At 40.3% G+C, this 12,750-nt stretch overlaps 1 protein-coding gene and 1 pseudogene across 1 annotated transcript; both read right to left on the reverse strand.

Moving 5' to 3' along the window:
- Positions 1 to 308: 308 nt before the first annotated feature.
- Positions 309 to 2,991, reverse strand: LOC129136033 (putative protein FAM220BP). The gene is given in 1 exon segment (XM_063788549.1): positions 309 to 2,991. A coding segment is annotated over 1 exon segment (834 nt). The 5' UTR covers positions 2,680 to 2,991; the 3' UTR covers positions 309 to 1,845.
- LOC129136034 (small integral membrane protein 10-like protein 2A) lies at positions 2,740 to 3,012 on the reverse strand (annotated as a pseudogene).
- Positions 3,013 to 12,750: the final 9,738 nt, after the last annotated feature.

Below are 12,750 nucleotides of genomic sequence, written 5' to 3' on the forward strand. Positions count from 1 at the left end.
GGAGAAAGTTCAATGCCTCTAGAAAACCTCAGGTTTATTTTACTGCTTAAAGTCTGTGGCTCTAAATTCAGATCCAGAACTCATGTGGCCTGGCCAGGGAGGGTCAAGGAGTGCTTTCCTTACACCTCATGTCTCTAGGCTCTGTAGACCTAGAGGTGTGGGATGTAAGAGCAGGCCCTTACCCATAGAATTTACATATAAATGGTGGAATAAGACAGTAAGTAAATAAATGTGATTATTCTGATAGTGGTAAAAATAAATAAATAAATAAATAAAATAACTTGAGAAATATCCCCTTGTATTTCTTTTTTCTGGAAGAGGATATATAGAATTGGTATTTATTATTCTTTAAGCTTTGGGCAGAATTTTCCAGTGAAACCATCTGAGCCTGGAGATCTTATGTGGGGCTCTTTGCATTATTTGTTTTATATTGATAAGTTGTGGCAGTTTATGCTTTTCAAGAAAGTGGTCTATTTCATTTAAGTTGACAAATGTATGTGTTTAGAGTTGTTTGTAGTATTCATTTATTATCCTTTCAACATCTACAAGGTCTTTAGTGATACCTTCTGTTTCATGCCTAATATTTATAATCTATAATTCTCTCCTTTTTGCTTTGTCACTCTTGCTAGATGTTTGTGAATTTTATAGATCTTTTTAAAGAACCAGCTCTTTGTTTCATTGGTTTTCTTTATTGTTTTTCTGTTTTAAATTTTATTGATTTTTGCTATTGTAGCCATTATTTCCTTCCTTCTAATTTTGAGTGGGTTTTTTTCTCTTATTTTCTATGTACTTCAAGTGGGAGCTTAAATTATTGGCTTGATAATTATCTCATCATCTAATTTATGCATTTAGTTCTATGAATTTCTCTCTCAGCCCTGCTTTATACATGCCCACAAATGTTGATGTGTTGCATTTTCATTGTCATTCAGTTCATTGTATTTTTAATAAGACATATTTATTACGCTAAAGAACAAATTTTATTTTTCATTTTCCCCAAACACTAAAATAGCACATGGCATAGTAATTCAGCACACAACATAAACTGGTATATGCAATCACTAATCCCGAAAATGGTTAAGTCTCACTTTGGGAGTCTTTAAAACCTTATGCCCTTAAATGACCTTTATCAAAGTTATCAACAGACAACCAAAGGAGTCACCTGGAAAAACTTTAGGGTACAAGATACTGCAATTCCTAGAATCTGGGAAACTTTTTATGTGGGAAATAACTTGATTTGCTTCTCTGTAACTGAGCTATTTTTTTCTCTAGCTCATTTTTAAGGTAACACTGCTAGGGTTCCGAGTTTGAGAAGGGATCTTCTAAAGGTAAGCTTAATATTGCAACTTTCACCACAATGCCTCTGTCTAAATTGCGTTTCAAGTGGAAGGAAAGAGGTGTGAGAAGTGAAATAAAATTTTGCTGCAGACCAAAATCATTCTACAAAATGTAGAAATGATAATAGCTTACCATGAATTCAGCAAGATTTAACGCCAAGTACAGCAGTGTAGACTTCACAAGTATCCACTTCCATTAGGTGATCAGACAAGCCGAAGGGACACACAGGATTTGGGACAGTAGCCCTTTAGACAGTGTTGGGTGTTGAAGACAGAACTTCATGGTAAATCCGTATGTTCTAATCTGATATTTATACAGGCTATGATCGTCTCCTGAAATGTTTCCCAATTTTTTATATGTCTTTTAAAGCACAATTTAACACATGCTAAAAAATTTCCTTCCGCATCAACCGGCTTTGAATTCAAACTCAACTAAGTCTGCCAGGTCGTACAAACCACACCAGGAACCTAAGGGCTGCATAGTTTGCATCCAGACTTAATGCGAAAGAAATCATTCTAAGACAACTCTTAAAATTAATCTACTTGCATTGTTCTGCTTGTACTTTAAACTATGGCATAATGAATTTGCTAATTCAAAATGTTGCAGCGCCAGTAACCCCAGTGTTATCTGCAGACCATCTGAGGTGCTTTTAAACATTTTCTTGAATTCTATTGTTTGCTTTGAAAACATGGGGTTTAAAAGGTCAAGGAAAATGCGTTTCGTCTCATCATTCAGGAGCACTTCGGGGCACGCGTGCAGTGTTGCAGACAGGATGGAGTGCAGGCAAGAGGGTTCCAACTCAGAGCCCAGACCACTGGGAAAAGCACTTGGTGGGTCATCCTGAAAACTTCCCATTTCCGGCAGTTTTTGATGGCGTGGCAGTCGTGACACCCGAGGCTCTCCTTTGGGGCACTGTCCTCTGTGGCCGTGGGTGGCCCTGGGCCCTCCTCCCAGCCAGTCCCGCCCCAGAGCTTCAACACCACTGCGGGACACCCGAGCAAAATACTCTGTTGGAGCAGGGAACAAACCCACGGCTGCGCTCGGAGTGGCTGCTGAGGCTGGATTTCTTCTTGCTGATTCTTTCACATATGGAAGAGCTGGGCCGCCACTGGGAAGCGAGAGGCCAGCCCCGCTCGGATCCTTTCTCATTTCCAGTGATAATGCCTTACTCTGTGAATTTCCATCAACCGCAGGCTTATTCATCCAGGAGGGTGCATCTGCAGGCCAAGGGCCCTCCGTCGGCATTCATTTCTTAAGGCTGTATGATAGTTTGTCCGAGTCACCTCCTCCGGCCCACTGTACTTGAGCCAGGCAGGTGCCGAGGGGCCCTCTTCTGTCCCTCATGCTTCGTGTTTTTGGATGCGGTGGGCCTGAGGTCACGCCTTCGTCAGTCCGGGAGGGCCTTCAAGGGATTTCAATATGAACCTGCAGGCGGACGTTGAGCATCATGGAAGCCACCATGTAGAGGTAGGGGAAGTTGATGCGCAGCCGCCAGGCCAGATCGAAGAAGACAGCAGCTTGCGAGTCAGCCCCTTGCAGAAGACCCCACGGGGGCGGGCGGCGGCGGCCGAGCCCTAGAGCCGGACAGCCAGGCCCGACAGATCCGCCGGCATATAGAGGACCGCGCTCCCACCGCCCGCCCTCTCCGCGCCGCGTCGCTGCGGCCACTGGCCTTCGCTTGGCGGGCCCAGGAAGCGAGGGAGGCGGCTGCTAGACCGGCGGGCGGGCGGGCTGCGGGAGCGGAGTCCGCGCGTCATGCTCAGAGAAGCGCCTCCGCGAGCCGCCGCCTGGTTCGTACCTTCTTATTTTTTCTGCATTTCTGGTTTTTGAAAAATTTTATACAAAAAGCATTCAACAAACAACAGTCAAAATGATTGTGATTGTATCCAGCCTCTATCATTTTACATTCTATGTGATTTTAAAGAATAGTCTTAAGCACCCTGAGTTTCATTTCCTTGATGCTTAAAGGGGTTTATATCTACTTCATTGGGTGTATGAGAATTGACATCCTATTATGTATAAAATGCTGAAAACAATTCCCAGCACTGAACAAAATTTGCAAGCTAATATATCATCGTCATCATCAACAATAACAAAAAATAATAGCAACATAATATACTATTATAGCTCATTACACCATGTCCCTATTTTGTGTGTTGCCTATTATTTTCATCAAAATAGAATTATCAAGTTATTTAAGTCATTATTTGTGCTTCTGATTATTTCTTGGAATATTAAAAAACAATTTGGGGGATTGTCTTAGTCCATTTCTGCTGCCAAAACGAAATACCACAGACCGGGCAATTTATAAACAATAGAAATTGATTTCTCATGGTTCTAAAGGCTGGGACGTCCAAGAACAAGGTACCAACAGGACTGATGTCTGGTGAGGGCTGTTCTCTGTTTCCAAGATGGTGCCTTTTTGCTCCATCCTCCAGAGGAGCATAACACTGTGTCCTCACATGGTGGAAAGGATGGAACCGGACAAACTCACCCTTTCAAGTCTTTTTATAAAGGCCCAAAACCCATCCATGAGGGCTCCACCCTCATGACTTAATCACTCCCTGAAGGCCCAACTTCTTAATTCTATCACATTGGCAATTACATTTTAGTACTTGAATTTGGGGGATCAGCGGGTATAAAACACTTTAAGAATATTGAAGCCTGTAGCCAAGTTGCACTCCACAACAAGTGAATCACCAATAGTAAAAGAAAAAAGTATAATTTTATTGCTATATTTTTACAACAGCAGATTTGTAAATTAAAATGTTACCTCGCCAATTTGATAGGCATAAAGTGTTACAAAATGTTCTCATTTCAACATGACATTGCAAGTAATTTCATATATTCCTCATTTTTTATTTCTGTGAATCCTGTCTTTAGCCATTGATTTATAAACGGTCCATGTAATAATTTAACCTTGTATTTCTCATGTATTTTTAAATATTTTTCTAGTTTGTCTATTTTTTTAAATTATGCTGTGCTATGCATGAAGAATTTCTAATTATTTTAATTTAATTCTTTTAATTTTTCTTTTTTTTTTTTAATTTGAGAGAGTCTTACTCTGTTTCCCAGGCTGGAGTGCAGTGGCACGATCTCAGCTCACTGCAACCTCTGCCTCCCAGGTTCAAGCGATTCTTCTGCCTCAGCCTCAAGAGTAGCTGGGATTACAGAAGTGCACCACCACGCCTGGTTAATTTTTGTATTTTTAGTGGAGACCAGGTTTCACCATGTTGATCAGGCTGGTCTCGAACTTCTGGCCTCAAGTGATCCGCCTGACTCAGCCTCCGAAAGTGCTGGGATTATAGGCGTGAGCCACCACGCGCGGCCTCTTTCTTTTCTTTTTTGATTTGCTTAAGAAATCCTAAGACCTCTCAAAAAACATGAAATTTCTATTATAACATAATTAATTGTCCAGCTGTTTAGAACTTATTTTGTTTGTGTGTAAAAATTGTCAAACAACTTTATAACCTCCAAATAATTACCTAGTTTCCACAACACCATTCAGTAAATTATTCTAAATTTTCCACCAAATTTATAGCATCAAATTATCAGGTACTTTATTTTTATTTATAATATAATGATTTTCTTTTCTCTGTGTTCTATTTCTTTTATTTATCAGGTTATTTCTATGCTCGTAACTTAATTATTTATCTTTTTTATTACTACATGAAATGCATTGCATATACGAAAGTTCATGAATGAACTTTTCATCTTTTCATGACGAACTTTTCCAACATAACTTATTGATTATACTTTCCTATTTATTACTCTAAATGAATTTCAGAATATCTTTTTTATAACATATTTGTTCCTTGATTACAATTCTATCAATAAATTGAATTTGTAACATTTAGCAGCTTTTGAATACTTAATTTTTTTTCCCATCACCCTCATATTTTTTCTAGGATTTTAAAGTTTTCTTTATGTCATTTCCTAAGTTCATGGGTTCTTTTATCTGATTTATATGTATTTCTCTCTGTTTCTAAAACATCATAGTTGCATTGCTATTTGGGTAGAATCCTTCCTCTGAATATTCCCTAATCATTAGCATGAACACTGCTTCCCTACTTCTTTGTTCCTCAGTTACGGGAGTGCCTGTTGTGCTTTGATCTTTGAAGGAGCATTTTATTTATTTTTATGTTATTTTTTATTGTTTTTTATTTTTTTGAGATGGAGTCTTGCTCTATTGCCCAGGCTGGAGTTCAGTGGCTCAATCTCAGCTCACTGCAGCCTCCACCTTCCGGGTTCAAGCAATTCTCCTGCCTTAGCCTCCTGAGTAGCTGAGATTACAGGTGTGCGCCACCACACTTGGCTAATTTTTGTATTTTTAGTAGAGACGGAGTTTCAACCATGTTGGCCAGGCTGGTCTCGAACTCCTGGCGTCAAGTGATCCACCCGCCTCGGTCTCCCAAAGTGCTAGGATTACAGACGTGAGCCACCACACCCCGCCTGAAGGAGCATTTTAAATTGCAGTGAAGGTCTCTGAATTGGGGAGAATGAAAACACACATTCTCCCCAATTTGGGGAGGTTTGGGATGAAAGTGGGCATGATGGGGAAGCAGAGGGGCTTTCCCCTAGTGTGTTTCTCTTCTCTGTGGAGAGCGCTGAAAACAAGAGGGACATGAGGGGTGGCAACTGGAAGACTCTTCACTGCTAGATTTGCCACAAATGGCTGCAGAAACTTTCCTCGTTATCCATAAATTTCAGTTTTTTCATTCGTAAATGTTAATGCTGGGAACAGATCATCTTTTAGGTTCCATTTAGAGCCCATAGAGCCCAGTGGTGAAGGGCCTGGTCCCAGGAGGCATGCTGAGCAGAGGCTGATCCTGTGCTGAGCAGATGCCGACACTGTGCCTTTCAGGTTACTCCAGGTGGGTCAGTGGGAAAACTTCACTTCATTGACAGGGCCTTAATTGTTGGGACCTTGTCAGACACCCCTTTGCAGACAGTGTCACTGAGACTGCAGTTGCGATGATAATGACAGCTGGTGTGGGGAGGTCTGTTCCAGGATCCTTCCCTATATCTGGGGACCTTCTCTGTTATTCCCCTCCAGGCCCCTGCTCTCAAAGGCTCCGTGTGTGTGAGGAGGCGGCTGCAGAACAGCAGAGTTCCCTTTGGTAAAAGCCTCCCCTTTCCAAGTCTCTGTGCGTGAGGAATGCACAAAACAGGGACGTGCTCCAGTGAGTTATAACAGTGTATTAAGTTACTGTTATTTTGTGGTTGTTGAGGATCATGATGGTATATTAGCTAACACGTCTTAGCCAGACACGCTCTTTGGCATTTTATGTATATAGTACTGTATCAATTCTCACACATCTATTACAGTAGCTGTAATTATAGTCCCCCTCTTAAAGATAAAGAAAATGAAATTCTGATTCAGAATATTGCTTGAAGTCCACAGTGGGTAAGTAACAGAGCCTGGTTATAATCCTAGTGAATTTGAGTAGTTTTAAATAAACACCTTATGGAAGTTTCTTTCTGGCATCCATGGTTTCTGATGTCACGGGAATTGTCCTCATATAGGGAATAGAGCATTTCTCTCTGGTTTTTTCGAGTTTTCGGAAATCTGGTCATGGTGTATCTGGACATGGATTCATTTGGACACGACCCCTTAGTGGTTATCTTATCTCCTTGAATTTATGTATTTCACCGTGTTTGTGATGTTTTTTGCCATTATTTGTTCAAAAATGTTTTCAGTCAGTCCTGTCCCTTTTTTTTTTTTTTTTTTTTGAGACGGAGTTTTCCTCTGTCGCCCAGGTTGGAGTGCAGTGGCATGATCTCAGCTCACTGCAACCTCTGCCTCCCAGTATCAAGTGATTCTCCTGCGTCAGCCTCCCAAGTAGCTGGGATTACAGTCACCTGCCACCATGCCCGGCTAATTTTTGTATTTTAGTAGAGACGGGGTTTCACCATGTTGGCCAGGCTGGTCTCAAACTCCTGACGTCAAGCGATCCACCTGCCTCGGCCTTCCAAAGTACTGGGATTACAGGCATGAGCCACTGCGCCCGGCAGGTACTCCTTTCTTTTCTCCATCTGGGAGCCAACCATTTGAAAGTTAGACCTTTTGTTATTTTCCCACAGGTCTCTGAGGCTACATTCACTTTTCTCCATTGCGTTTTGTCTCCTCTATTCTAACAGGACAATTTCTATTAAACTTGTCTTCAAGACCCCTGATCTTTCCTCTGTCATCTCCATTCTCTTGAGTCTGTCCAGTGCAATTTATTTCTATTATTTTTTCACTTCTAAAATTTTCATTTAGTTCTTCCTGGTATCTTTCATTTCTTTGCCATGAATTCGTATTTTCCCCTTGTTCCAAGTATGCCTGTAATTGCTTGTTGGAGCACTGTTGTGATAGCTACCTTTAAAATCCTCATCACGTAATACCAACATCTGTCTCATCTCAATGTTGGTGCCTAAAGATTGTATTTTCTTGTGCAAGTTTATTGTTTTATAGTCCTTGGTATAATGAATAGCTTTGGACTGTATCCTGAATGTGCTGAGTATTATTACACATCATGAGACTGGATACTCTTCACACCTGCTATTTCAACAGAGAGTCCTCAGACAACAACAGAGAGTGCTTAGGTTCATAATACAGCTCAGTGCACTTTTTGGGCTGTGATTCAGCTCTCCCTTGATCTTTAAATGCTTTGCGGTGATGCTCATGCTTTCCCCACTTGCCTGCTTCCCAGAGCCTCATCTCACACCTGTGTGAGTTCAGACCAGTGCTAAATTCTCACACATTCTGCTGTGTTGTTTCTGGTCCCTTTCAGGCACAGACTGCTCAGATTTCTGCCCAGAAATTCACGCACACATCGTGGAGTTGTCCTCGGTTTTCAGGAGTCAGCTCAAATATCACCCACTCAGAGAGGTTTTCCCCAGGCCCTTGTCTAAAGTTGATTCTTCTAGTCCTTTCCATTGCTTCATATAATATTTTCGTATTTATCACAAGTTTATTCTATGTTTCCTTACTTGTTACTAGTCTATCTTTTCACTCCCCCCCAATAAAATATTAACTACGTAGAGATAGGGATTTTTTAAACTAATTATTCAGGACCTAACACAATGCTGGACAAATATGCATATATTTCAAGAAATTTGTACAATATCTGCACTACAGTAACTGCTCTGTACACATTACCTTGTTCAGCACAGTTTTTCTAATGCTAAGTATACAATTTTAAATTTTCATTTTAACTTTCTTTTCTCAGAAGAACATTTATTCATATTAACTAAATATTTAAAATCACTCTTGATGGATATATAATATTCTATTATAACTAATATTTTACTGATATAACGAGTAAGCCCTTGAACCACAGATTTATTCAGCAAATATTTAATACGCTTTAAATCTAGCTGGGACTATTTTGGGTAATTAAAGAGACATATAAGACTCCTTTCTTTGCTGGGTGCAGTGGCTCATGACTGTAATCCCAGCACTTTGGGAGGCTGAGGCAGGCGGATCACTTGAGGTCAGGAGTTTGAGACCAGCCTAGCCAACATGGTGAAACCCCGTCTCTACTAAAAAGACAAAAAAATTAGCTGGGTGTGGTGGCGAGCACTTATAATCCCAGCTACTGTGGAGGCTGAGGCAGGAGAATCGCTTGAACCCAGGAAGAGGAGGTTGCAGTGAGCCACTGCACTCCAGCCTGGGCAATGGAGGGAAACTCTATCTCAAAAAAAAAAAAAAAAAAGAAAGAAAAGAAAAGACTCCTTTCTTCAAATAGCTTACATTCTAGTTGAGGGAAGGAGTTAATAAGTAAACAAATCAATAAATAGATTAACAAGATAATCCAGTGCATAACAATTGATGTGGGAAATTAGAGTAAGGATACAGAGAGTGACTAGGGAGGTGGATTATTGGGTACTTGAGTCAAAGATGAGTTTCAGGAGAGAAAAATCAGACATGTCAGAAGTCCAGGAAAGGACCTTTCAGAAACTAGTCTCTGAGCAGCACGCCTTCTTTTGTTCAAGAAAGGGTAGGAAGCACAGTGTCGCTAGAGTGCAGGAGCAGAACAGAGGAAGGAGAAGGGTGGCGCGACCAGGCTTTGTTTTGGTCAAGGAATCTCTTGTATTCTAATTGGAACTGGAAGCCCTTGGTGACATTTGATGCATGTCACGGTACTTCATTTTTATTGCTGTGTAGTATTCTGTTGTATGAATACCCCAATATGCATATACCTGTTCTAGATTTGATAGGCATTTGATAATTCTGGGGTTTGGGCTATTGTGAATAACTCCACTGTGAACATTATTGTTCATGACTCTTGGACATAAGTACCCACTTCCTTTCAGTGTATGCTTAAGAGTGATTTGCTAGGTCATAAGATGTGCACGTATGTGTGTATATTTTTGTGTGGGTTTATCTTTAGTAGGAACTGCCAAAATATTTTCTAAGTGACTCAAACAATTTATCCTTTTACCAACAATGTAAGAAAGTTCCAGTTGATCCAAATTCTTGCCAAACTCAGTATTTTAGGCCTTTTAAATTTGAGACATTATGGTAGGTGTATAGTGGCATTATTGTTTTATTTACATTTATCAGGTGACTAATGATGTTGAGGACTTTTTTATATGATTAGTATGCACGCAGATATCCTCTTTTGTGAAATAGATTTTCAAGTATTTTGTCTATTTTTATTTGGGTGTCTTGTCTTTTTAAATTGATTTCTAGGAGTTCTTTATATATTTTGGATATTAGTATCATCGAATATATGTATTACGCATATCTTCTCTCTGTTTCTGGATTCCTTTTATAAAAGATAATTATAGTAAAATCTGCATTCTGTGAAAAGTAAGTTCGTAATGTACATTCCAGTGTGTTTTGATAAATATTTACATCCATTCAAAATATAGAAAAGTTCCATTACTACAGAAATTTCCTTTGTGTCCCTGTCAGTCACCATGCAAAAAATCATACTGCTGTTGTGATTTCTATGACCGTGTATTTGACTGTTCTTGAACTTTATATATAAATGAAGTCATACACGGTATGTACTTGAGTATGTCTGGCTTATTTTATTCGGCATAGTATTTCTGGTAGTCAGTCATGCTATTGCATGTATGACAATGTGTTTTTTTTTTTTTTTTTGGTCACCTGCATGTAAAGTAAATGTATTCTTTTATTGGTGAGTAGGATTCCATTGTAGGAATATGCCACAGTCACTTTATTCATTATCCCTTGATGAATTTATGGTTTATTTCCAGTTTTGCTTATTACTAAGAGCAACTATAAATATTCTAGTACAAGAATTTTTATGATTTTTTTTCACTTTGCTGTGAGGAATTACCTAAAGGAATTACCTAAGTGGAATTGCTCTATTATGAATTAAGTGTGTGTTAAAGAAACTGTAAAAAGTTTTCTAAGTGGCTGTGTGACCCTCCTCCAGGCAGGACTTTAGAGTTCCAGTTGTTCCACGTCATCTCCAGCGTGCTGGGTTCTCAGGCCTTCATCTCAGCCTTTCTAGTGGGTGTGTGGTGCTTTCTCATTGCACTGGGGACTTTGACTGCATTTTTTGCTGTTTGACTCCTGACAGCTTTTCAGCCTCACCCTTCCCTCTTCCCCCTGTGCCCCACATGTGGGCAGACAAGAAATGCTGCTACTCCTTTCCTTTGGTGCCCACAGAAAGGAGATTCAGCCCATGCAAGTCCTTGCCCTCATGTGAGGCTTCTCAACCCAGACCACCCCTAACCACAGTAAAATCCCGGGGCAGTCTCTTTTTCTTGCTCCTTCAAGTCATTTTGGATCTGCTGGAGAGGCCTGCCCTGGGCTCCCCAGAGAATTCAGTTATGTCGGCAGTGAACATTTTTGTATCTCCTGGTGTGTGTGGCATCGTCAGTCTCAACATCTGGGCCAAATTTTGAGTGGAGGTCCCTCCTGCTTTTTCGGGGTGACCATGGCACTCACTGTGGTTTAATATGTTTCCCTGATGATTGGTACCATTGGGCACTTTTCCATACACTTCCATTCCTGTGTGAGGGTCTGTTCAAGCCATTTTCCCATTTATTTGGGTTTCCTGTCTTTTTTAAATTTAAAAATATTTGTTAATTCAGTCAAAATAACAATAAATCACATTTACAAAAATTACCTTTTTTAATGAAGAAAACTATATTTCCCAAAACAGAAATTGCATTGACAAGTTGTGTTATTTTACATTCTTACACATCTCCTAAATGTGTTTCAATGGAAAATAGCTGACTTCTCATATCTACTTCTGCATTCATTATTATTATTATTAATATTTGAGACAGAGTATCACCCTTCACCCAGGCTGGAGTGCAGTGGTGCCTCCTCGGTTCACTGCAACACCTGCCTCCCGGGTTCAAGTGATTCTCGTGCCTCAGCCTCCCGAGTAGCTGGGATTACAGGTGTGGGCCACTATGCCCAGCTAAGTTTTTATATTTTAGTAGAGATGGGGTTTCACTGCGTTGGCCAGGCTGGTCTCGAACTCCTGGCCTCAAAGTGATCTACCCACTTCAGCCTCCCAAAGTGCTGGGATTACAGGCATAAGCCACTGCGCCTGGCCTATTATGTTTTGACATGTGGTTTTGATTGAGGTATATGAAGAAAATCTCACTTCACATAGACCTTTAGTGGGAAAATGGAGTTTAACAGACTTGCCTGAGGATTTTCCTCTCGGATGCCAGACCAAACTCAACAAGTGATAGTTTTTGAAAGTCAGTTGCAATGTGGAATCTGAAATCTTGTCAGTGAACTTTTTGTATACTTGTACATTAATATCCATTGATTATCTTGCACTTTGGCTCTATTTTCCTTGACAAATTTGAAAATATTTTATTACTGAACTATGCAGAATTTTCAAATATTGACATTTCATACACTACCCATAAATCACATTCATTCATTTCACCACCGATCTCCTTAGAAACATTAAGTAATCAGAACTTTTGAAGCTCACCTTCTGAATACTTAATGATTCCAAAGTTTTCCAAAGTTCTAATTTTTGCCTGAAAACATGAATTCTGTTACTGGCAACAGTAATGGACTTGCATCCTTCATTTTCAAGACAGCTTCTGCTAACTATTCTAGTCTGAAAAATCAGTTTGTCCACCCATCATTCTTTCAAGCCAAATGCTGTTCCATGCAGCTGGTCCTGCGCGGCCTCCCGAGCACTGTGCCTTGAGACAACCATCATGCTACAACACGGAGCAGCAATGCTTTGTGGACTCCATGCATTTCATCACTCAGAATACTAAAGAGGCATTTTTTTATAGGGGCAGGATGAAGAAGATTAATAAAGTTAACTATATTTAGTGCCTTGTTTTCAGGACATTCTTTTTTTTTTGAGATGGAATCTCGCTCTGTCACCCAGGCTGGAGTGCAGTGGCGCGATCTTGGCTCACTGCAACCTCCGCCTCCCGGGTTCAAGCAATTCTCTGCCTCAGCCA

This window comes from Pan troglodytes, chromosome 11 (assembly GCF_028858775.2).
Source record: "Pan troglodytes isolate AG18354 chromosome 11, NHGRI_mPanTro3-v2.0_pri, whole genome shotgun sequence".
Lineage (NCBI taxonomy): Eukaryota > Metazoa > Chordata > Mammalia > Primates > Hominidae > Pan > Pan troglodytes.